Source organism: Falco biarmicus, chromosome 5 (assembly GCF_023638135.1).
Source record: "Falco biarmicus isolate bFalBia1 chromosome 5, bFalBia1.pri, whole genome shotgun sequence".
Lineage (NCBI taxonomy): Eukaryota > Metazoa > Chordata > Aves > Falconiformes > Falconidae > Falco > Falco biarmicus.
In genome coordinates, this window is record NC_079292.1 from 37,539,299 (window position 1) to 37,566,151 (window position 26,853).

General features: G+C 40.7%; 1 protein-coding gene across 2 annotated transcripts; it reads left to right on the forward strand.

Annotated features, from left to right (window-relative positions):
• The first annotated feature begins 900 nt into the window (after positions 1–900).
• On the forward strand, positions 901–22,394 carry GNS (glucosamine (N-acetyl)-6-sulfatase). Of its 2 annotated transcripts, none has more exons than XM_056338925.1 (14): positions 901–1,190; positions 1,864–1,923; positions 2,605–2,811; positions 4,349–4,414; positions 4,825–4,923; positions 7,347–7,514; positions 11,126–11,208; positions 12,542–12,660; positions 13,194–13,297; positions 13,693–13,794; positions 14,986–15,093; positions 15,777–15,887; positions 17,782–17,942; positions 18,785–22,394. In XM_056338925.1, the coding sequence occupies exons 1-14, from the start codon at positions 1,050–1,052 to the stop codon at positions 18,861–18,863; spliced, it is 1,608 nt and encodes a 535-aa protein (XP_056194900.1). In that variant the 5' UTR covers positions 901–1,049; the 3' UTR covers positions 18,864–22,394. The 2 variants fall into 2 exon arrangements, with proteins under 2 accessions (XP_056194900.1, XP_056194899.1); XM_056338924.1 differs by having other exon boundaries at positions 903–1,190; positions 18,779–22,394.
• The last annotated feature ends 4,459 nt before the right edge of the window (positions 22,395–26,853 follow it).

Consider the following 26,853-nt stretch of genomic DNA (forward strand, 5'->3'; position numbering starts at 1 on the left):
ATAAGGAAACGCAGAGCATAACTTCAGCGACACAACTGCAAGGCTGTAATTATGCTGCTGTAGCTCACCGTAAAACGTAAAAAGCAGAGCTGATATTAGGGTTGGTGCGGCCACCAGCCCTGGCGCACCTGTTAGCTGGGGGAGCTGTGTCGCTACCGCATCCTGTGATGCCCACAGCCTCTACGCTGAGTAATGCCGCCGCTGCCGCAGCCCCTTCCCCCCAGGCCCGCCCCAGCGCACTAGCTGCCTGCAGCGGGACGGCCCTGCGCACCGACCCGGCCCTGCGCACCGACCTGCCGCAGCCGCTCCAGTGCCCGCGCTGCAATTGCCCTGGACATCCGAAGTGCCCAGCACTCCCCTTGCCCCCACCGTGCTCCTTGTCTGTTTCTGCCTTGAGCTTTTCCTCAACGTTTCTAAAATATTTTCCCCCCCAGCCGAGAGAATTAACTGTCTGGGACGCACGAGGAGATAGCACTGCAAACAGGCCAGACGTTCGCTGCCGGACCGATGGCCTCGGCTGATTAACGCCAGGAACTTGGTAGCAAGCTATGGTATTTTGCAACTAAAAAGACCCCCCTCTGAACAAAATGCTGCGTAGCCCGCCCTCAGGCGCCGTAGTATTCAGCTTCCACAGGCAGCAGCCGGCGTCTGTGAGGGGGTACAGGGCGGACGAGACCCCAACTCCAGTGACCGACCCCCGCTCCCGCCCACATGGCAACAGCCTATCCCGGCTGCGTGCAGTGGGAGGGGCCACGCTGAGGGGGCGGGGGCATGCTGTGGGGCGGAGCCACGCTGAGGGGCGGGGCCTTGCGGCGGCGGGGAGGCGGGGAGCAGGCGGGGCCGCTCCCACCGCGGCTGCCGCCCGGGCCACGTGACACCGCCCCCCCGCCCCCCCGCCGCTCCCCCGGGTCATATGCCGGGGCGGGGCGGGCCTGTGCCCTGCTGCTCGGGGCTCCGCTCTCGGCTGCGAGGGTCTCGTCGCGGGGTTGAGCGGCACCGACTCTGTCCGTCCCTCTGCCCGGTGGCCCGCCCGTCCCTGCTGCTGCGCCATGGCCCCCGCCGCGGTGGTCCGGGGGCTGGCGCTGGCCGCGCTGCTGGTGCTGAGCCTGGCGGGGGCAGCCCGGCAGGCGCGGAGGCCCAACGTGGTGCTCGTCCTCACCGACGACCAGGATGTCTGCCTGGGCGGCATGGTAACGCCAGGCCCTTGGCCTCCCGCGTAGCTCGCCGCCAGCCCGGCCGGCCGGGGGTCACCGCCGCGGGCCCGCCCGGGAGGGAAGCGGGAGGCGCGGGGTCGTGCGTGGGGCCCGGTGGGAGCGTGGTGGGAGGCCTCGGCCTCGCCGTGGGGGTGCCCGCCGCCCGCCGAGGCTGCGCAGCCTGGCTGGGGACACTGGGAGAGGGCACGGTGTGAGGCGAGGGTCGCTCTGGCCGCTGGGCCTGGGGTGACGAGCGGCGCCGCTGGGGCCCAGCCCCCAGCCGGGGACAGGGTCTCTGTCCGCGCCTACCGGCTGAGTTGCCCCGCTAAGGGAACGTCGTGGTGAGCTTCCTCGGGTGAGCGAAGCTTCCCTGGGAAGCCACCGAGGCTCAAGCCGGTCGAGGCTGGGGCTTCTCTAGTGCAGCCTCTGCAGCTGCAGGTGGTTCCTGAAAATTCCCCATACTTCGGCTTTCTTGGGCTGACTTGCGTAACCGCTCCCGTCACACGAGGCGGCCCTGGCGAAAAGGCAGTCCGAGTGGCTTGCCTGGGCAGTGCCTAAAAACTGGGGTGGCAAACCTTTGTTCAGGTAGTCATACGACTGCTTCAGCTCCCCTACTTTACCTAGCATTCTTACATTCCTAGCTGATTTCTTTTTGGTATCTTTCTTCTAGACCCCCCTAAAGAAGACTAATGCTCTCATTGCGCAAATGGGAATAACTTTCCTAAATGCAGTAAGTGTTTACATTTAACTATTGGGACTTCTGTGGGAAGTATGTGTTTGTGTAGTTTGTATCTAAGGTCTCAAAACTGGTAATACTTTTATGAAGTCTGTACGTGTGTGTGTGTTTTTAAAATTCTATTTCCAACTACATTTAGGTCTCCAAATTAGCATAGCCTAAGGTTACATTTGGAATCTGAGAGGGAAAGTTTTACTTCCTAAAAGTACTTGTGATAACTTCCTTAAGCTGTAAAGCAATACTGAGTAATCTGGATATTTTTTTTATTACAAACTGAGAAGCACTTAAAGAAGCTAATTAAAACTTTCAGCTTTATGCATGCTGGAAACCCACTTTGCTCTTTTGATATTCTAATGTCTTGCCGTGGCTAAAATAATGGGGTGAATCAACTGACAAATAATGGATAGTTGCTACTGTATGAGAACCACATCTAATCTGGGGGGGGGGGGAGGAGGGGGCTGAAGAGTGTATGCTGCAGAAACTTAAAACTGGTTTTATGTGCAGCTTTTCACTAGTGAAAATATTTGGGATGCAATTCTGTGTGTCCAGAAACAACTATGCTTAATGTTGGTGAACATTTTAATCAACCTATTAGCTGATCTTTCAAAACCACAACTTTTGAGGAAAGGTTGTTTTACAATATCAGTCTTGTATTTCTTCATTGTGTCTTTCCAGTATGTTCCCAGTGCGCTTTGCTGTCCCAGTCGAGCTAGCATTCTAACGGGAAAGTATCCACATAATCATCATGTTGTCAATAACACTCTGGAAGGAAACTGTAGCAGCAAGTTATGGCAGAAGATTCAAGAACCATACACCTTCCCAGCACTGCTCAAAACTATGTGTGGTTATCAAACATTCTTTGCTGGAAAGTATTTGAATGAGGTATTTTCTGGTTAATTTTTTTACTGTTACTTGCATTTGTCTACTTTTCCAAAACACTCTGATTTTTATATTTGTAGCTGATGGTGGGTCCCCAAAATGTTTAAAATTGTGTTACTTGAATGAACAGTTCTCTTTGCTGAGTTGGGATAAATAAGATTGAAAGTTCAAATCTTTAACGTAACTTGGTTAAAATCAGGTTCTATAGGTGCCTGACCATTTTTAAAAGCTAGTTTTGAAAGGGTGATGGAATCCAAAGGCTCTTTAACCCATCTGAATGTGATAAAATTTTTAGAGGTAATGATTTTAATGACTGGGGCAAATGAAAAGATGACTGGCTTGGGGTACTGAAGAACAGAATCAAACTAGTGCCGGACCAGGCTTGATGTTAGAATAATGTTAAAGAAAAAAAACTGGTTTGTTTCAATACTTGTGACTGATATATCCCTTTGAATCAGAGGACTGGTGGTGCTGGGTTTTTAGGAGTTAATATGGTATTTTCAATATTATATGCCCACTGAGGCAAATTCTTTGGGAGAACAGATATTATCAGAGCTCTTTACAGAGGTTACCTAACACTTTTTATTACTGAATCACTTGTATATGTGTGCTTTTGGGTTTTTTATGTTTTTAACTCAGCTGTGGTTTGTAGTAGCTTCTGGTAAGACATAAAATTCAGTGCTGAAAGCTCTAGGATCATGTGTTCCTCTTGTGTGATGGAGTTGTATTTGGAGCTGGATGAGTTACAGGGTTCTTGGCAGCATTATTTTCCTTTTATTTCTTGGTGGAATATGTTGGTGGGATAATTGAATAATGAATTTTCAAGCCAGGCACAAATTTGTTTCTGCTGATGTTACTGAGGCAGCTAGGGGAAGTGAAACTTGTCTGACTTCCTCTTGAGCATCTCTTGACTCAGCGCAAGCCATATAATGGGAGAGGACAACCCTGAGAAAACCCGTTGTGTTTCTCTGAGGCACCCTCTGTTTTGAGTTTGGCACTGATTTAGCAGCTACTTTCCTTTTTTTCAGGCTTAAAGGCTAGTTGTTGTTGATCGCTTGGCACTGAGGTGACAAGAGGCTAGCATTGCTTATAGTTCATACCACATTTTGGGGGAGGGCAACTGAAGCTGCTGGTCTATGTGAAATTGTCCTTAGTATCTTGTGAACTGTTACCACAAAGCCTAAGAGTGTCTTGTTGCTTGTGTGTTTTGATCACTTCTCATTACCTGATGATGTACATACGTTCTCCAGGATCTCTGAGTATTTGCATGTGCAGAGTAGAACAGGGAATAAAATTTAAGTTTTATTGGTGGATGACAAGTCTACAGTTACTGTCCTTCTAGCTATTTAACCCAGACTTCCTTAACAGGCTATACATGTGGTTTTATGTGCATATATTATTTTTTTTTTCCATTCTGACATTGAATTTAGCTTAATGCGGTTTCTGGCTAGTGTTGAATAAAGCACATGAATATGAAAGATAACTTCTAGCTTTTATTCATCATAACTGAAACTGTGAGTCATGGTCTGTCTTTTTTCAGTACGGAGCAGAGGATGCAGGGGGAGTAGGTCATGTCCCTCCTGGATGGAGTTTTTGGTATGCTTTGGTATGTGACCATGCTTTTTTCAAAATACTTAATTTCAGTTGCTTTGTAATCCAACTTGTATTCTAACTTTTCTGGTCATGAAAGAACAGACAAAGAGCATCTAACAACTTAATACAAATTTTCTTACCTTTTTTTCCTTTATTGAATATCAGATCCTTGCCTTTCACAAAGGCTACTCCTGCTAAGGTGGCTGGGGAAAGCCCCTGACCTGTAAAGCCAAAGCAGTGTGAGATAGCACTAAAATAAGTTTTGTTGTTGGAGATCAGTTTTGAGAATCCTTGCAGTGTCCTTATGACAGATGCTTATAACCTATTTGACAAATGCTTGTTGGCAGCTTATTTGGATTATTTCAAGTAATCGGTGTACATGTTACTTTGTATAAATATGCACATGACTTTTCTTTTTCACAGGAGAAAAATTCGAAGTACTACAACTATACTCTTTCAGTAAATGGCAAAGCACGAAAGCATGGTGAGAACTACAGTGTAGATTATCTCACAGATGTACTGGTAAGAAATTTTGCAACACCTGTGTTACAGAAGCTGCTTATGACCAGACAGTGCCCCTTACACTGGGGAGGCTGGGGAGGGAAGGGGATGATAGTTTGTTAGGCTGTATTAGTTTGTGATGACATGCTTGTGCTGTCGTGTTGGTGGGTGGGCATTAATCAGCAGAGCAAGATTCTTGGTATGTTTAGAAATTGGAAGTTTGCATGTAGGAGCTGTGGAAAAGAAGCGATATTGCTCATCTGCTAGCCAGTAGCCTCACTGAGAGAAGCTAGTATTAACTGCTGCAGTGCATGAGGAACATGATGCATGTAGGCAATGACTTAAATTACTTCACAGAAGGATGTGTTTCATTACAATACACAACTTCTGTAACAGATTAACTGGGCCAAGATTTCAGTGGGAAGTTAAGCATGTAAAAATAACTTCATACCATGTTTTGTTTGTTAGATACTGTGATGTGTTAGTATGTTGTAATCTCTAACTACATCAAACTGATGACTTGGAAATATCAGAGGCTAATCAACCCCCCATAGTGTGAGAGGGCAATATATGAACTGTGCAAAATGTGTAGGTGACCGGAGAAGTTTTTTGCCTTTTTACCCCCTTAAGGTAAAGAGATAACAAAGATATCAAATACTTAAAGGAAAGTTGGAAGAGCTGTCCTAGCTCTCTTGAGGCCCTGTTCCAAATATTCTTAGCTTGGGGGTGGGGGGAGCGTTTCTTCCACCCAGCAGGCTGGAGTCTTAATTCAACGTGCTGTTACAGTGTATGAGTTGGTAGTGCTGGGAGGTCACATGTGGCACTCGGGAAGATTCTTCTCAGAGAAGTCTCCTTGTGCAGTTGATTTGTAGTCTTCCATTGAGACTAATTAGAGTTTCATTCCAGTGGGTTCTTGAACATAGACAGCTGCTTGCTAGGAACAGAACTGATTGATGTTTCTTAGGGTACTGAACAACTGTCTGATTTAAATTTAGATTTACGCTGTCTAAAGCTAGATTGGAATTGATAAGCCAGAAGTGAGGCTATCCTATTACGGCATTGTACTGGTCTTTTTTTGATCCTTCAGCAGCTCGTAAGCATGTTGACCAGTAGATCATTGCTGCATAAACATCTTACTTGTGGTATGATACCTATTGATATAGCAGCATATTTTGATTTCCAGCATGTTGCATTCTGCCTTTTGCCTGTAGTCACCAAATATGCATTTAGCATTTCAGAGCTAGTGTTTGAGCTTAATTTGCTCAATGGGCAGCGCACAGGAGCAGATTGCTTATGCAGAGTTCTTGTGTTGCTTGATGTGATGCACAAGCAGCTTTGTCCTGACTGAGGACATCTGCGTACTTAAGTCTGGCATTGAGAATCTGAACACCTGAATCTGTCCACTGCAGTCCTGACATGTTGCAGTTTAAGCTCCTAGCAAAATCAAAGTTCTATGAGTTTACCTACATCATACTGGCTTCTCCTCCCCTAATTCTGTTGTCATATAACTGGAGTCCAACCCTGCTTGCTTGGATGTACAAGTTAGGAGGAAGGATGGGGAGGGAATTCCTAGTGTACTACTTGTTCTAGAGAAAGGAAAGGATACCCAGAATGGGTATACTAATCAAACAAGAAAGGAAAATGTTGCAAGATTTGAGTAGTGAACAACTCATCTGTGAATAATACCTTTGAAGCTTTAATTTCAAACGCTGAGTAAGGGAAGGTCAAAATGGAACTTACAGCATCACAGAATGGTCAGGGTTAGAAGGGACCTCTGGAAATCTAGTCCAACCCCTGCCAAAGCAGGTTCACCTAGAGGAGGTTCTCTTCTAACTTGCTACTTGAAGTTGTGTATAGGCTGAAATGAAAATTAAGTGGCATGAGTGAGTGGAGTTTGGCACTGTTCTTCATTAGAGCTTCTGACTTCACCAGCAGAAATGTGGCATGCCTCATAAACTAGGAGCTTGCCACAGAATGAACATACGCTATAAACAGTGGGGCTGGACTTTTTTTTTTTTTCCAGAACTATTGCTATTTCTGTTAGGCAGGAGATGGCATCTGAGAGCCTTGGAAAGACTCAGACTGTATTAAAGAAAGCTCTGATTTTACTTGATGAAAACAGAGTTCAGGTGAATTTTGTTGATACTTGGAATAGGCACAAACTTTTGATGAGCTTTCCAGGTCATGTTAAGGTAAAGATCTGAAGTAGAAAGCTGTTTAGAGATGTGGGAGAAATGATTTGTTTAACATGAACACTTGAGATTTTTTTTTCATCTTAAGCTGCTGTTCTGGACATTTGTAGATCAGCAAGAAATAAGTTTCTGAGATAGTTTAAATCTTCCAGTTACTACTGAGCTATATCTAAGTTAAGTCTAGTTTGTATTTTTCAAATACTTGCTTTTCCTTTGGAGGTATGACATTTTCTCTAACAAAACTGTTTGCAGGCCAACATGTCATTGGACTTCTTGGAGTATAAATCTAATTTTGAACCTTTCTTTATGATGATCTCAACCCCAGCACCGCACTCCCCTTGGACAGCTGCTCCACAGTATATGAAGAGCTTTCAGAATGTCAGTGCACCAAGAAACAGCAATTTTAATATTCATGGGAAGGTAAGCTAAGTAGCAAGAATCTGCATAGGTTATACCACCATTTTATGAGAGTAGTAGACAATGACCCTGACCAGGATGTCAAGTCTAAACAGTGAGTAGAATAGGCTTGTACCATGACTACTAGTTACATTAATCAGCCTGTCAGGGTAAGATATGCTTATTGTGACTCTGAGATATTTGCATACAATAATATCTTGTGAATAAAAAAATGTAGTGGCAAAAATAAGGCAGTACAATGGAATTATGATTGATAAATGGAAAAAAGTTAATACCTTGTCCAATTTCCAGACTGCTCTGAAGCTCTTAAAATGTTCTTTCAGCGCTTTCAGGAGAACACATAGGTAGTGTGCTTGGCAAAGGTCAGGTGAATAACGATGAGCACCCTGTCTTCCTATGCACATCTGCTTGTGGGGATGGGTGGTCCATTACTTGAGCTCATGGCAAAGCTGCCCCTAGGTGACAAGCACATCAGACTAACCAGGGGACTTCATGAAATCATGAACTGCAGGGCTCAGAGTCACGAAGGACTTTGAAAACTTACCTTTCATTTGTTGAAATAACCTGTAACCAGAATTGCTGAGCCTAATGCGACAAAGTTGCAGAGGTCCCTGTGACAGGGCAGTCCCTTCCACTGCCGGTAAACTTGGCCAAATATGGTCTAGCTCAGACTAATCCGCTGTGGTTTACTCTGCCAATAAGTGAAAGTCACAAACAGCTAATCTGGTGAAATATTTGACTTACAAAAGTTCTGTATTTTTGATTCAATTAGTTTAAAATACAGAACTCGCTACTGTTCAGTGTGACTCAATTCAACATTTGTACTGAATCTTAAGACTAAGATAACATGGCCTAAATGCCTATCTGGAGCCCAGTGATACCTCTTCCAAGGTCACTGTGACTCACGTAGTACAGGGTGAAACTTGTTTTTAGCTGAAGATTGTAACTTGCAAAATGACTGTGTGCTTATCAGCATGATATGAAAACATGAGTGAAGGGGGAGAAAAGGGCTGCAGGCAGTAACAAATATTGTAGCCAAACCTGTTAAGTTTGGAACTAGGGAGTAGGAATCAGACTTTTGTGGGGGTTTTTTCTTCATAAAAGGATCCCTAACTTTGTCTTGAGACTCCATTACTTTAATGGAATGTTTCTAATATAGTGAGCCAGAAATAACTTGACCAGCAAAGTCAGCAGCTAGCCAAAAAATACAATGTGGGGGTTCCCTTATGTGGAACAAAAGCTCTGCATATGCCTGTATAACACAAAGCAAAATGATGGGTGGACTTTGTTTGGTAGTTAATATCTGTGGATACAATAGTCTTAGTAGATTTCATGATAGGAACAGACTAGCATTACCCTTCTTCCTAGACACAATAGCTACAATCATTAAGTGTGCATTTCTGTAACTGGCAGTGTTGTCTTGAAGCCTAACTCTTCTTTGAGGTTCACTGTTTTCTATGGCAAGCATAATTCCTGCAATAGCAGTAAATACATACATAGGCTTAGACTCTCAAGTCATTGGTGTTACAATGCTTGGTTGACAGTCTTACATTGTACAGTCTTGATTCCTAAATTAGTGTTGCCTAGCTTCCTTATACAGTACGTGGGCAAGAGGTACTAAAAGTTGGAGCCATCTAGGCAAAACCTCTAAGTGAAAAATAGGAGTTAAGCTGTTGTGCATCACTGGCCAGAGTCTGACATTTTAATTCCTGCTTAGGATCCTCAGCTGTGAACTTTATCAAATGATGGGTAGCTGTTTGGTTTCCCAAGCAGGACTATTGATGGCCCAGAAGGGAGTGGTTTGTATAAGGTGTTCTGAGAGAGAACGTGATTAAGATAAATGTTGGGTATTTCTCTTGCATGCAGTTTTTCCTGCAAAATTGGAGCACAGCTGTGTTCAGATTCTGCTGGCAAGACGTGGTATGCTATCTCAAGACCTAAAGTTTCTTTGAAAATGGGATGTAGGGAGGCAGCAGGATTGGTGGACAGCTTTGTATGTAATTGGTGAAATGAGACCTGACAGAGAAGCAGATGTGAGGACCCTGAGTCAGCGTGAAGTTTATTGAAATCCACAAAGGTGTTTAGGTGCTGTGTGAAGCTTTTAAACTTCAGAGAAAGGTACGAAGAACAAAATAATCCAGAAGAGAGGATTCTGCTGCACTTGGTGACTTATTATCCAGTATGGTTGTGCCTTACGGAGGGCCTCTCCTAAGCACACACCTTGTGAAATATGGTTGGTGGACAGGTGAAGTTGCCAGCTCCTTTGTTCTCTGAAGAACTTTGCTGAGCTGGGGATGGGGTCTGTGATGTTTTTCCTTACTTTTTCCTCTCTCAACCAACACACAACTCATAGATGTTTGGTCTTGACTATGCTGTGTTTTCTTGCTGAAATACACTTAGCATCTCTCCAGAGAATTGTTGCACAGCTACTATAAAAGAGATCTGAATACAACTGAATCAAAATAAACTGGACATGGTATTAAGTCTCCAGGCCAAAAATCTTTCCTTCAGTTGGCAAGAACAGAAAAGAGGGGAGCTGAATAATTGGAGGAGATATGAGTCACATCATTGTGAGTCCCAAAAGCCTGAGCCTGTTCAGTCATTCACTTGTGACAGGAGGGAGATTGCGTAATGAGAGGCTCTACAGAGAGGAGTGACCAACTAAATACAGGCTGAAGCTGAGGGTGATGAATGGGTCACCTCTGACTAAATGAAAAGGGTAAAGCTGCATTGACATGACTTTCTCCTTTATTTGGCTCCCCACTAATACTAGCCTTCAGGTTGTTCACAACAGACCTTCCCATGTGTTTGCACAGCAGCTGACCCTGTTCAGACTGGTGCTTCAGGATGTGGGAGTATCACTTCTCATGAGTCAGATCATCTCCGTTACTTTGGGGGGATGGGTGAGGGGAGAAGGGTAGGGGCTGATTGTGGAAGCTGGGGTTGCAGCTAGAAGAATCAATCATGCTTCAGCTAAAGAAACACTCTTGTTCCAGAGTCAAAAAAATCCAAATAAAATGGTAATGTTTCTGCTCCCCTCCAGTAGTCTTCAGTCCTGAGTTCGTAGGCTAGTGAGAATCTGACAGTGACACCATCACAGATTTTGTCCTCACCTGTCTATAAATTAGGTAGTCCTAACTGCTTTGGATACAGGAGTTTCTTCTCACCTCTCTACCTCCGTAAGAGTGCTTGCCAATCTCAGTCCCAAAAGAACCATACTTTGACAGCAAAGTCCAATCTTGCAATGCTGCTCGATCCTTCAGAATTTCTTTTTCCATCAGGCCTGTCTCAGGCTTTTATCTCTGGGAGACCCTTCCCTAGCTCCTTTCACAAGATTCTTCCCTGAACTGCTTTGAAAAGATCCATAGCTATTTTCTTCTCACAGAGGTAAGACTCTTCTCACCTAATGTGGTTGTAATACATTCTACACTTGCAACTTAGATTTTTACATGAACCAAGGGGGGAAAATTGGAGTCAGGTCAGTTTGATAGCATTGCCTGGCTGTTTCACAGGAATCATGTGGATGTTTTACCCTAAACAACATTTCTGTTGAAATGGTCTAAGAAAGGTTTAAAAGCTGATACTTCTCTCACTAATCTTTTTGTCTACTTCAGAACAAGCACTGGTTAATTCGACAAGCAAAGACTCCAATGACTAACTCTTCAATACAGTTCCTTGATGATGCTTATAGAAAGCGGTAAGAAATTTTTTGTTGCTTAAGATTTCTACTTTTAAAAAAAAAAAAAAGAAGAAAAGGTGTATTTTTTAAAAGGGTTGTAGTAAGTCTGACAATACATGTCAAATTATCTGTGATAGTTGTCAGGCATCATTTTGGCAGACCTGACTTTTGGTTTACTTTTTGCAAAGAAACCTGTCACTGACTTAAGAAATATTTTACTCCCAAATGCGGCCGTCACTGATCATAAAAAAGACTCATCAATGCTCAGTGTCTCTACCGCTTCTTTTTCAGTGCACAACAGCTTTTAATAAAAAATTGCCTTACCTTCTACTTCATTTGAATTCCAGATTCTTACATGATGTATGTCAAATGTGATTATCTGTCATCTAATCTGATTTATTAACCCTGACTCTCAGACTGTGGTCTTTTTACATGGGAATACCTGACTGGCCAAGGCGGGTGCTTGATTCATTTTTATAAAAGGGGATGTAGGGAGTAATGTGAAGATAAGCTTGTTCCCTTCTTTTCATAGAAAGGAAGTGTATTTATTTAAGCTGTATGTATATTTTCTTTAAAAGCTCTGAAACAAACTCAATGTTAAGCAGTTTTGGGGCATTAGCTTGTCACTTTGGAGATGGAAAACAAAAGTTTTCAGGCTCTTACTCTGCAAAACATGAAAGTAAAATCATGCAACAAAAAATCTTAAATTAAGCCTGGAGACAACAGGATCCAAGAATTGAGTAACTCTAGTTATTCAGCGTAATAGTCTGTGGAGGCTTGTTGGTGACTTAACAGGAGCAGTCACTTGTCTCAGCAGCAAACCCCATGACAAAGGTAACAACTTGTAGCTAGCTGTTCAGGGGGTTTAGCTGTACTGGAATAATGGACCCTGATATTATATGAATAATACAAAATAACTGATGTCGATATCAAGCAAAAAGGATCCCATAATGGTAATAAATTGGTGTCAGTCTTGTATTTTAATATTAAAACCTACATAGGAAGAACTAATAGTAAGTGACCTTGCAGGAGATAACTCTGACTCTTTGCCACAGTGTTGCTTCAAAGTTGGTCTTGACTGTCTCCAGATAAGTAATCAGTGTTTTCATGTCTTTCTCAGAAACTACAGAATAAAATTAATAAGAACTGAAGACAAACAGTCTATTTCCTGTCTTAAATTGCAGCCTCCAAAAGTACAGTGTAGTAATCTATGAAGTTTGTTTTCAGGATTTGCAAGCAAAATAATCCAGTTATAGTGCATGCACTGTTGACTTGAAACAATAAGAACGCCCTACCTGCAGTCAGAATTATTCTCAATCTTTCATATTCTACTATGAATTACTCTGTGTAGATGGCAAACTCTGCTGTCGGTAGATGACCTGATAGAGAAGCTAATCAAGAAACTGGAACTGAATGGAGAACTGGACAACACGTATATCTTTTACACATCAGACAACGGCTTCCACACTGGTAAAATTTTCACTGCTTACTGAATATTAGTAGAAGATCCAGGAATTACATAACATTTCATCCTCATGATCACTCCAGAAAATGGGAACAGAAGCTGTGGAAAACTGTAAACGAGAAGTACTGATTTGAGTTGCAAAACCATCTGGAGTTGCAGTGTGGGGTGTTTAGGGATTTTATTGTTTGGTTGGTTCTGGGTTTTAGCATTAATCTCTACCGATGTATCCTGGTATACAAAAAAAACCCCCTAGTATAGAAATGGAGGAAATGTCTTCTCTCTTCTGTAGGAAGAGTTGCCGTGAAGGAGTTAAACAGTAAAAAACCGTCAAAGACCTGTCTGTATGATGTTGTGCAGCTAAAAATGTGGTATCAAACTTGTTAAACTGTAAGATAGGCTTATACTTTGAAGTTGTCTGGATGTAGTTCAGGTTAAGAACCTTTTCTGACTTAAACTGGCTGCTGGAAATTATGTAACACAAGACTCTTAAATGGCCTCTTAGTTTATGTTTTAACTTTTTCCATTTTCTATTGTATAGGCCAGTTTTCTTTGCCAATAGACAAACGGCAGTTATATGAGTTTGATATCAAAGTTCCATTGCTAGTTCGAGGACCAGGGATAAAACCAAATCAGACAAGCAAGGTAAGAAAAGTGAAATTGGAGTACAGATTTATTTTTAATATTGTTTCACAGTTATCAACTTGAGGTAATAATTTATCCTCCTGCATATATATGTATGAATTAAATTGCATACATGAATGATGGAAAGTGCAAAGACCTCAGTCTAAAAAGCTTTGTGTTCTTGCTTGAATCAGTAAATTTAAGTAATTGCAGGCTACAGAAGTAAATGAAGTGTGAAGCTCACTTTCCGAAGACCCTGTCATTGCTTTTGAATGTTATAGGGTCCATTAGCTTAGAAAGATGAAATTAAGTAGTGTTTAGGTGTACCTAAAATTACAAGTAGTTAAAATACAGAATTCTCATTATTACATATGTTAGGCTCTGGTGTTCTGAAGTGAGTTTTCTTTACCCGGCAGATGCTTGTTGCAAATATTGATTTGGGTCCCACTATTCTGGATATTGCGGGGTATGACTTGAATAAGACCCAGATGGATGGGATGTCACTATTGCCACTGCTGGTAAGTAGACAGGCAGACAAGTAAATACTAATTCTCGCAGGGGTTATTCTTCAAAGTGAATACTACTTCCTTCGATAGACTGAGTCAACTCATAACCCAGATTCTTCCCTTGATGTTATTTTCACAGGGGGTGTTCGTAGCTTAGTTTAAAAAGTAGGTACCTTGTTTAAATGTATATGTATTTTCATAAGACCTGCAGCTCTGTAGTTATTTTGTAATAGAAAGTTGTCATTTTTTGGCTAATCCTGCCATTTGTAATGATTCCTGTTTTGAATACTGTATGTTGTTCCTACCTTGCATCCTTCCTCCCCTTTTCCTTGGGATTTCTCAGCACAGACATAGGAGAAAAGTAGGCTTCTTAAATTTCTGGTTTGTCTCAATTTTTAGTAGAACTAGTGTTTCCCCCTAACCTCTGGAAAGATGCCTGTGGTTTCATAATGTAAACCTGACCTTTCCAATAAGTGAGCAGAAGCCTATTTAAATAAAGCTGCTTGCAGTTGATCCATTTAGTTTTAATTAAATTTAGTCTATAAATTGAAGGCAGCTTACTTGGAAACACAGGAGATCATCCAGATTTAAAACAGTGCTTTGCTTTTAAAACCTTGTATCCAAACCTTAAGCTGTTCTTTAGACAGAAGCAGGTAAAAGGCATCTAGTTCAAATTCTGATGGAATCAAAACTGAAACTCATTGTTTTGCTGTATATGCCTGTGATGGTGCTGTGTATTAATTTTAAACTTCTGTTGGTCTTTTAAAATGCAGCTACAAATGGAGCAATTTAAAATTTGGTTGCTTCTTAAAGCTGTTTATCTTTCATGCTGAGGATATCTTTTTCCATCTGTTGCAGTAGTCTGATACAAACTCAAGAGAAACGGCCTTGTTGTAGGGATCTTGTCTGTAATATAGTAGTGTCTGGCCACATGGCTGCTATTTGGTATCGCTGCATGATTCCTTATAAATTGAAGACTACTTTCAAGCCCTCAGAAGAAGGGGTTCTAATGTTTTTGGAGTTGGATCCTTGTCTTCTAGTTACACAAGACATTGTAACTTAAAGCTAAATATTATTTTAAGACTGACTCAAACTAGGGACCATGACTTAACACTAATACTTACAAGGCAGTTTATACCAGGCATGGAGAGCCGCTGTTTCACAGCGGAGTGGATACTAAGTCCCATTAACCTCTTGTCCTAGAGAGGAGACAAAAATGTGACATGGAGATCAGACTTCTTGGTGGAGTACCAAGGTGAAGGATACAATGGCAGTGATCCTACCTGTCCTGGCCTAGGACCTGGAGTCACAGTAAGCAAGACAAGATTTGTTAATATTAGAAAATAGCTGCTGAATTAAAGCTGTTTGCTGTATGGACTAACCTGTAAGTAAGCTCCCAGTGTCTTGGTAAGTAGAAGCTAGCTCTGCAGGTCCTGTGCCACGCTTAAGAACTGGAGGGAGACATAGAGCTCTGCAGAAGTCATGTCTGTATGACCATACAGCCCGCTGTCACCCTGTCAGTGGGAATCTATAAGGTCTCAGGGCTAGAGAAATATGCAGGAAGGTGTGGGCTTGGCAATGTGGGTAGCAGCGACATCATGCTCTTTCTAAACTCCCAGTGACCTCATCGCATAATTCTTGTCTGTGACTATTACTTAAGTCACTATCTAGTTCCTGAATTAAAGAAAGCTTGCTTAAAGTAAAGCATCCCATTGCTGTTCTCTTCAGTAGTGGGTGTTGTGCTGTTCTCTTCAGTCTACATCAGCTTCCCAGGCAAAATGCGCTTAATCATGGTGAGTTTAACAACACTTTCTCAAATTTAGAAGATGTTTTCCTCAAAATCCCCAGTGGAGACTTGCATGTGTTAGACTGATTCTTGTGTTTGTCAGTTAACTGCTGTTGGCTTGAGCTGGTATAGACTCTAGGGATACTATCGCTGGTTCATCTGGGTTTTTTTCCTGCTCTGATGTTTTTGTTCACTGCTCACTTCATAGCACTGCTTCCCAGACTGTGTCTGTGAAGATTCCTACAACAACACATATGCTTGTGTAAGGACACTGTCAACTTCCTGGGATCTGCAGTACTGTGAATTTGATGACCGGGAGGTAAGTCTCTGTCTGACTAGCAGACGTCAACTGTTCACAACTGTGTGAGTGACTGTCTGCACTCTTATCTGCTCTCAAGGTTTCCATAAAGTACTCTGAAAACCAGACTAGCATTGCTTCCAAGATAAACAGTGAAGTAGTTATCTACTGGCGAGACTGTTTGACTAGAACTCTAGTGAGGTTCTAGGAAGGAAAAAAAAAAAGGGGGGGCTGGGAGTGGAGTGAGGAAGAGACCTAAACTATGATTATTGCCTAACAGCCTCACAGGGAGCTGTGCTGGGTTCAGTTCTCTGTCCTACCCTAATTCCATGTGTCAGGGTCTTCTGTACGACAAATACTTTCTGTTACCCTGTATCTCTGCTGTTCTTGCCTTCACCTGCAACTCTTTCTTGGGGAGAACTGAAATGCCAGGCTAGTAATTTCTATTGCTCACTTCTTTGCCTGGCACAACTGTGAGAAAGGTCTCTAACCTTATCATAGGTTGTTTGGGTATAAGGGACATAACGTCCTCCCTTCAGAAACTGCTCAAATTTCACTAGTGGAGCACCCACTGCATGCACAAAACTTGGTGTGTTACAGGGCTGATCTTGACTTCTGCCCATTTGCACACAGTTGCTCCAGAGAGCATGTTGGGTTTGAGGCAACCGGGTCACAAATCTAGTAAGCTGCATTGTCAGCAGATGTGTAATAAATACATAAACAGCAGGTATCCCTGGTCATCACACCACCACACAAAACATTTTCAGGTGGTCTGCAATGAAAAACTGAAACCAGGGGACTAAATATTACAAGATGTCTTTTGTAGTGAGATAGCAAGAAAGACTGTATAGGAGACTGAAATGCTGATGAGCAGACCATGCATTTTATTTTTCTACTTTCTGACTATTTATGATGAAGTTAAATGAGTGTTGCAGCTTTCTTGAGAAAAGTAGACCCCAAAGTTGATCTGATAATACACCTTGTGTCACTGTTTTTGGGGTTGTTTTTTTTTGTTTTTTATCCCCAGTAAGAAGGTATGGCTATAGCATTTCTTGATCACTCAGTTTACCTAGGTCAGCTAAATTAAGACTAACGGTATTGGGAAGATGCAGCAATGTGGCTTTCAAAACCTTGCAGTAAATCTTACAAGAAAGCTTACAACCAAAGTCTGTCCAGATGCATCTTTAAGTTAGACACAACCCAGCCAGTTTCAATCAACATCATCTGCAATCAGGCCTCACTCTAGCACAGACAAAATATGAGCTGAATTATTGAGATACAGTTGACTAGTGTTTGTCCCACAGAATGGTTTAGAGATTTGATGTACCAAAAATCTGCCCCAAAATCCTCCAGACAAACCTTCTCAGAGCACACAAAAAGGTTCTCAAAGCATATGCACACAAAAAAACTTTCTTGTATTAGGGTTATAGCATACTTGTATTGAGCATATTTTGTACATTTAGTCAAGACATGTGTCTGAGTTTGACAGCTGAAAGTACCTGAAGAGCATATAAAGGTGATGCAGTGGTCATGAAATTGTGTATTTTGATCCCTTAATGAAAAGACAGCCAGCTTAGCCATGGCCTCCTGCTGTGGTTTTACAGTCATAAGACAGGTTCCGTTTATGCGTTAGAAAAAAATCCGTAGTGTAGCAGGTGAGTACTTTAGGTGAAAGTAAAAACTCTTCCAACAGCACTGCACTGTCACAAAACTTTAACTTTACCTACACACTGTGTTGTCTTTGACCACTTAGCTGCACGGGTAAGGGTAAATATAGCTTGTGTGGTGATGCTGCAGCGTAGTTGAAAATAACATTTGGGAATATATGCTGCCATAAAGTGCTCTTCCCATATAATATGATTAAGTGTTAATTAGCACTGAGGACTTAATACAGTGCAGGATCTTTCTTCTACAGGTGTTTGTGGAAGTATATAACTTGACCGCAGATCCACACCAGATCAATAACATTGCTAAAACAATTGATCAAGAAATTCTAGAAAAGATGAACTATCGATTAATGATGCTGCAGTCCTGTTCAGGAGCAACTTGCCGTACACCAGGTGTCTTCGATCCTGGGTAAATGCAGATCCATTATTATAATACTTTTAAATATAACTATGTATTTTTAAAATTCAGCTTTTATAGAGGTATTTATGATGGAATATAATCTTACTGACATATGTTCAGTTGTTTAATAGAGATGCTTTCTTGATGCTTCTATTTTTTAATGCTTAATCTCTATTTTATTTTAACCTACCATATATAACTTGATGGTATTAATACTACTACTTTAATCTTGTCAGCTACTGTTGACTTGGCACAGCTGTAAGCTTCAGCTATTCTAAGTAGCTGGAGACAAGTGACCTCAGGTTTGTCTGCAGACAAAGAAAAGCTCTGCAAGTTTCTTTAGGCAGGCATTTTCCAAATACTTGCTCTCATTGTTCCTTGAGATGCTGTTGGCAAAGATTTCCTGTGGGGACCTAAGTGTATGTATTAGTCAGCTGTTGCAAGTGGTGTAGCACTTCTTACCTTAAAACTACCTTACTCAGTATCATTTGGACTGGAGCTTTTTTAAGCACTATTTAAAATGTCCTTGCAGTTGTGCTACATACATTTGTAACTTGAGGCACCAAAGCTTTCTGTTAGAATGCATCTCCTAAATGCTTGATAACTGTGCTATTGGTATGTTGTAGCTAGCGTGTGTTTCTTTGGAGACTATCAGCTTCCTAGTTGTGTCATTATAACGCATCCGTTGTAATATGTAGTGAGATTGTCCCCACCACCTAGTATTAAGACAGCAGCTATTCCTGTAGCCTTGTACGAGAGCTATTCTAGAAACAGCTGTTCCTAGAAGTGTCGGTCACTATGGGCTATGGGTCACTATGTCGCTCACAGACTGTTCCTTTCCCTAGGTACAGGTTTGACCCACGGCTCATGTTCAGCAGTCATGGTGTTCGGGCTCGGAGATTTTCTGCACAGTCCTTACAAGGCACTTAAGAGCCTCTTGCAATCAGCTCCCACTGACCAGTTTCTCCAGTGACTGCAGCAGGTCTGTCTCTGTAACTCTCGTTGATCGCAGCTGGAAGACTTTTAATGGGCTATCCAAACCCTGTTTGGAAGAAACCCCCTTGTCTTTAGCTGGTTGCCTTGTGCAATATGTGTATCTTACAGCTGAACTCTAACTAAATCGTTAGACACGGCTAATCTGTCTTGCTCAGATAGTTGATTGCCACTTTTGTCTTTCAAGTAACTTTTCACATCACAGACACAGAGGTGAACCTATGCCTATGAATCTGAACAGTTTATTTTGTTCTAAAAATCAGTAAATGCATATTTGAGTTGGATTAGATAGGCAGGTGCTATTGCACAGTAATGCTCACCCGTATTCAATGTCAGACTTTTTAGAGCTATGTTTAATTGTAGGTTTCCTGTATCAAGATCAAAGCTGTTAATGACAATAGCAAACTAGCCTAGAATAGCGTAGGAAGACAGTAGTCAAAACCACAGGATCTGACTAGCAAGTGTCTTGTACAGAATTAAAATCTGTATGCTAAATACTCTCAATGAGACCACTTCAAATGAGACCAATGAATTTTGTAGGACATCTTTGGTAGCTTGCAGACAAGAATGTAATTTCAACCTCCTTCTAGTTTGAAATGCTGGAATGGGTTACTATGTACTACTGAAAAAAACTCTTAGGGTTTAATATAGGCTTCTTAGTGAGTTAAACAAGAGTGTGGAGACTAACAAGTATTCAAATAAGTGTGCCTGTGTCTTGAGCTAACTCTTAATTCTGTTTTAATATATGAACAGAGGTAAAACTAAAAAAAGATCCACAAAAAACCAAACTGGGGCACCACAGTAGGGTTGACCTGTCTCTAACATCCAAATGTCTTGTATTGTCTAACATCTTGCATTGATTAGATTCTTGAAGGTAAATTATTTTGAAAGCAATGATTTATTTATTTTTAGCTAGTTTGCTCACTGGAAGTTAGGCTAAGAGAGCTGTTTTGGGCAGTTCACGTGCTTCATAGAGTTGCTTTTTGGTTGAGACCTAACTACTCAGAACCTGCAGTAAGTGGCCTTCACACCAAAGGACTGCCTGTCAGACACCTGACTGCAGTACGCTGTCATTTGGTTCCCCTTTGGAAGTGTGATGTTGTCTTTTCAACCTTCTGATCAGGCTCACCTTGAAATGCAGCCATCCTGTATACCCAAACTTGAGTATCTTTGGAAGTCTTGAAAAACACCTGAACTTGTGTTAGAATAAACTTCTGTATAGATTCATTGGCAAAACACCTTCTGGAAACACTGGATTGTGTATCTTTTGCAAGACAAGCTCATGTTGCTCATGGGCAAATCAACTGTGTTATCAGGCAAGATGATTGTTCCCTTGTCAAACAAACTATGGCACAACTATTTAGTCTTCGGGTTTGTTATTTTGGATCTTTTACCCAGAGAGCCTGATGATTTCAACTTCTGTCAAAAAAACCTTTCTACAAGTAATTAATAAGTAGGCAACGAAGTAATGACTCTTTCGAACTGTGAAGGTGCATAGCCCAGTGCACAGACCCACAAACTGGATACATCAATGCTACAAGAAAAGTTGAACTTTCTTCACTTTTAATTCTGAAGCACAGAAGTTTTCCTTCATGTAGCTTAAAGTTGCAAACTTCTGTGGTGGTCTACAGGTTAGATTTTTATAGAGTTTTTGTCTTCAATCTCACTCATAGTTTCAAATCTCTAGAGTGACCAAATATTTGGAGAAAAAAAATTACTTGAAAGGTAACTTTTCAGCTGGAGCATCTGTATAAATGCAGAGGTTTTTGGATATTCAGACAACTTACATGCTTTTGAATACTCAGGACTTTTTTTTTTTTCTCCACTACAACTGTAGCTTTATCCTGGTTTTTGTTTCTCAAGCCTTAGTATTGCCCATCAATATCTTTCAGACTCTGTTTTGTCTTCAAAAAACAAAACCAAAGTTGTTTTCATGCTCTCAAGTGTTTACTTGCACACTGAGCTAAACCTCAAGTTCATTTCTGTAGTGTTTTGCTCAGATAACTCTAGCAATGGAGACTTGTTCTTCATTTAAACTTTATTTTGGTAGCTGTTTGGAGGCTAGCATGAAATACGTTGATTACTGCATGTTAAACCCTCGACAGTTCTATCAAATCTAGGTCATGTGTCAAGTTCCCGCTTGAGTTAAGTTTCAGTGCAAGTAATGTGTGTTATGTTGCTTCTTAATAGAAAAAAAAACTGTTATGGGTACAGATATGCAACTCACAGCACTATCTTTTCTTAAAGTGATCTTAAGCCATAATAAGGAATCATTCAAAAGAAAATTTCACTTTTTGCCTAATAACTAATATGAAAGTTGACAGAATTGATACAGGCTATTCAGTACATGTGACCAGGTGTTTTACCCAAATTAATACTTGCTATCTGCACATACCTGTAAAGCATTTTGTAACTAGGCTTAATAACTTACACACTCACTGTCTGAGAACCACGCTATACATGAAATCTGTCATAGGTAGTAAATGTATTAAATTGAAATTCAGAATGAAATTAGTCAGTCCTTACTTAACCAGTAAAATACCTGCTTCACTCCCACTTTTGATAAAGACTTAAGAACTGTTCAGCAAAAGCATGTAGCTGAAGGAAGAACAGGAACTTGTCTGGTGTCTATTTCCATGAAGAGTTAATTCTAAGTATTTTTACAGCCTTGAATGAACAGTGTTAATTCTTATCCTTGATTAAAAAAAAAAAAACACTATGAAGGAACTTAGATCTGGATAAGAGTCAAATTCCCAACCAAGTGATTTTAAAACTAAATGGTCTTCCTGCATGTTCCATTTCATATGCTATTTGGCTGCGACTGTATCTGTACCTTGTCACTGAAGGCATTTGTGTTAAATGAATGGGCCTTACTGGTACAGAGTTGGGTTTAGGTAAAATGTGATTATTATTTTTTTTTTGGTTATTTATTTAATTTTTAAATCGTTATTACCAAAAGCAGAGCTGTGAATTTTAATGATCTGATCTGGAAAGTAAATATTACACAGGGAGAAATGCAGTTAATAACTTTATACATTATCCTAAACCAAAACCCACTCAGTATCATCACTTCAGCACAAGTGAATACAGCAAGTACATGCTTACCCAGCATAGACCCAGTAAATTTGGCTTTATTTTGAGGAATAAAGCTGTAACAAGAATACATACGTGCAAACACACACCCAAAGCAGGTATAATACATTTTCAATCAAGTTAAAAAACTTAAGTCTGATTCTACAAGCTAAATACAAATTTCATCATAATGAACCAGTTGTCATTTATTGTGATTCAGTGAAAATTAATTTTATTTGTAGTATTCTCTGTCTGTATGTGAGCATACTTTGCTGTAGCATGTTGTAAGCATACTTCTGCTGTTTTGAACATTTGTTTAGAAAGTGCCCTTCCAGAGGACCCTGTTCACTGCTGCACTTTTGGGGAAAGAAAAAATAAACTGCCTATCAAACTTCCTATCTTTCTGTTAATGAACTTCAGTTAAACCTTTCCACAGGATCAAGCTGTGGCACACTTCTAAAGACTGAATTCCTGATTTATAAGCCAGTTCTCTTACTGCCCTGCTACCTAACAGTGGCCACTAGTGAACTTTTATACGGTCACAGGGAACCTTATTACAGCATCTTGCAAGACAACACGTGACTGCTTTGCAGCAAGAAGAAACACTGAGGTGAGAGAACAAATTTAAATGCAAGCTGTACTTGCTCATATTTCCTTAGAAACTGATGTTGTTGAATAGATGGAAAACTTTAACAAAAGAGACAATACAGAAACTGTTGTTCATAATTCAAAGCAGTGTGTTCTACCTCTGGGAAAAAGGAAGAATAAAATCCTACGCAAGGCTTTTTCCAAAATGGGAACTGTGAGCAACAGTAAGACTGGTGCTACTTACCTCTGTCCCTGTTAGATTTTAATTCCTCATATGGTTCTGTGCAGCTGTTTAAAAATATATACGTAACTATTTTCTGAACTATAAAGCAAGTTGATTAGGTACCTTTAACCTATTTAGGTCTGATGTTTTTCACAAGCTTCTAAAACAAGTATTTCTGCATTGTGTTTTCATTTCTGCTTAACCACGTGGTATCAGTTTCATTCCTCCTTCAGTGAAGCAGCAGTCTTCCATTAAGCAGAGAAAATTATTTAATGGCTGCTTGTAACAACATCGCTGTCTGTCTTTTGATGCTGCAGCTTACAAAAACTACAAAGTTTCCTGTAGCACCACAAGAAAAGACAGCTCTGTATTACCTAGGTACACCTTCCTATCATGCTCAAAGACATCACTGACAGCCCAAGCGGTACCACCATCAGGGTCATGGAAGCTTGCCACAATGTCTCTTTGTTGTTAATTTCTAAGAACAAGACATGTTTGTGAAGAAAAATGCTGTAGAATGATAAAGCAGTAGCCTGTTTTAGAAAAAGAAGTACACAGCGTTAATGCTTTATTCAGGGCAGGGGTTGGGAAACTGCATGGCTAGAAAGAAATGGCAGTGCTAATATATTGTCACATAATCTTTTGATAATACCCACTGGACTGTGTCTAAAGCTGGCAGACCAGTAATCGCTCACTAATCTTAAAGCACAGTCAGTGCCTGCTTGCTCAAGAAGGTGTAGAAGTTGTTTGAACTTATTCTAGCTGCCAAAAGCCACCCATTTTCTAAAAACAGGAATTACGTTCCATCAAGTGCCTCTTAACTGAATCAACCATTTCAGTGGTTTTTTTCCTGTGCAAGTTCTAGGGAAAAGGCAGCATGGTTCCTATAAATGTAGCGTGGATAATCATGACCAGCTCCATGACTCTTGCTTGGCAAGAATGACTTTGAAGAGTTTGATTCCTACAGAAGAATCCTCATTTTCTGTGAAGGGTTCTTCACCTGCCTTGACAATATCATGTTGCTGTAAACAAAGGGCTAAGAGCTTACAACTATGGGCTACCTCTGTCAACACTGATTTTCCTACTGTATAAATGGGTTCTTAGTGTTACCACAACAGTAAAACTGCTGGGGTTTAATACATAAAAAAGAAACCAATCAATCCTCAAATGGTCCTGAAAAATCAAAGTTAATATGTCTTGGTATGCTGGCTGGTAAAGATGACGTGTTCTCTTGCATTTCCTAATGAAGAATAGCAAGTTCTTTCATATTGAAAAAATTAACATTTTTGTGACACAGATAGTTAATGCTTATGCAGTGTCAAAGTTATATTTGCAATAAATCTCTTCAGGAATGAATATGGTCCTAAAACATCCAGAAAAGGATGAAAAACTAGGGAAGTCAGCAGTAGATATTCCAGCTCTGTATAAGCCTGTGTTTGATAACCTGATATTGTTTGGATACCCAGGCAGGTTGTCCACAAAAACTACATTTTGGGTTTGTGGGGTTTTTTTGTTTGGTTTTTTTTCCTTTAGCTTCAACTCACCCAATAGCTGCAAAAGGAATTTTGTACATGAGTTACAGTGGCTGCTGCAAAATCCAGCAAGCTTAACAGCATGGAAGAGCTGTAGTTTTGATTCATGCAAGGAATTTTTCAAAATACAGAAAAGAACTCTGCAGGAAATAGTAAATGCAAAGAGCGACTAAACTTTGGTAATACTGATTGAAAAAAACCCTCATCTTTCTACATGTAATACAAACAGTACCCCCTGGGGTTCTATTAAAAAAAATGCCAAACCCTATCCATAGAAAATGTTCTGTTAAATGAAAACTAATATTAAAATTTGGCTTTAGAACTTCCATGAAATAGAAACCTGTTAAAACACTGGCTCCCTTTAAAAAGGGAAAAATGGAGTATTTCACTAATAATCCTTCAGTGACATTTGTCCTCTGAGGTCTATTGTAACTGTAACAATGGAGTGAGTCATCAGGATAATTGTAATTGAGTCTGAGGGAATTAGGGCCCAATATATCAGTAAATTGGTATAAAAAAATTGGCAGTGGGAAGTGCAGCTGTTAACCTCTACCTAGAATTAACTAAAACCTGACTCCTGCAGTAGAAAAAAGTAATTTAGGCTAAGTTTCTGACAGCAACCCTGTTAACTGCACAGCCTCAGTTTACATTTTTAGAAAAGTAAGGAAAACCAGAAAATTAAGAACATGAAAATTGTGTCTACAAAAAGATTAAAAACATATGATGTAAATTGAAATGTAGTATTTTATATCCAGGAGGAGAATGGAGGTTAACATACTGTATGATTCTACATATGCTGGTTCCTGCTGTTGGTATGTCACTTTCACAGGGAGACAGTGCAATCCTATTTGCCATGTACCAGCCACTGAGCACCGTTCTTGAAACAGGGTCAGAGGCCAAGAGATAAGCAAGATAGTTTGTTTCGGTTACCTTAATACATCTAATTAACAACTAGGCTATCAAAATACCCGGTTTCAATTTGAACAGAAAATATTCAGAAGTTGTTTTAACATAAATTAAATGAAAGCAGATTTTACAGAATGGTAGATGGCATCTTTATAGAAACAGTAAGTTCGTACCACTAAAGGAGCCAAGGATGCTGTTCACGTCATTTCCCAGGCTGATCACAGCATTGTTGTAAAAACAGAGGAACCTGGGGGCTTTAAAGCCCATAGCTCAAAACATTATTCTGCAGTTTCTGCCTTAGCAAAATACTGAGGGCTGTCAGGTTCTGTGAACAACTACAACTTCTTCAAATCAAACTGGAAAGCATTCATGAGTGTTTTGTGAAAGCAAGTAAACAGCTGACATTTTACTTCTGATATGAAGTAATTTGAATATGTTTCTTCTACTAAAAATGTGCAGGGTGGCTTTGAATTATATACACACAAGCCCTGTGAAGAGGAAATTGCCTTTATGTTTGTCCTTGTACTGGTAGTCCCTTGTCAAATGTGAAATACTAAATGGCAAAGGTGTACCACCAAACAATAATTCTAATAGCTTTAAGAAACAAAGTGACAAGTAAGAGATTTCAGCTATTTTTTTCCCCTTTAATAACTTGGGTCTTGATTTCCCACCCCTTAAATATATCTCCTTTCATGTGATTTTTCTCCTTGCTTAATTTTATCCACAGTTGTAGTAGAAATGAAGACCCAATGTAAACTTTGTCTGTGAACTCACTGAATTTCAGCTTTGCAAACAGACGGTTTGTGCAAGATAGTTTTACTCAAAGGCTATGACTACACGGAAGAGATACCTTGAAGTACACCAGCAGTTAGCTACCTTGCGTTTACTGCAGAATAAGTACATGCCTGTAGACAGATGAGACCAGAGAGAAACTAACATGCTGTAAAAATCCAGACTGTGGTGTATCACGTGACAATTCATACTTTGAGGCTTGTGGTTAGTTGTGGGGGGTTGGGGTTTTTTGTTTGGTGGGGTTTTGTTTGTTTTTTTCCCGGAAAAGCAGCTACAGAGTAGAACAGCCCATTACTGTGCCTCAGGGCTAGAACATGCTGGATTCATAGCATGCTTGGCTAAAACACAAGCACAATCAAAAAAGCTTGTCTCTTCTGAAGCCTAGTACACAGTGCTGCCAGCACAAAATCACAACACTTAGGTTGCCTGGACAAAGGGCTGCAAAGGTTACCTCATCTCCCTTTACATTCGTGATGTTGTCTTTCCCACCTGCTACTTGAATCAGTAAAATAAATCACATTTTTCTTTGATATTTCTTATCAATTTAGGAATTTGAAAGGCAGCCCATTCACACCTAGTTAATAAAAATGACTACTGATTAATAGGTACAAAACCACCAAGTGTTCAAAATTATTCAGGTCCACACAATGTTAAGACTCAGACATTGCAATTCCAAATCTCATAGTTAATGCTATCCTCAATTTGTCCCAAGTCCAAGCTCCAGATTACTTTCACTTGCAGGGGAATATGTTCATAATGCATACCAAACCAAAAGCCTCTGACAAATGTAATTGCTGTTGTTTTCTTCTGGATT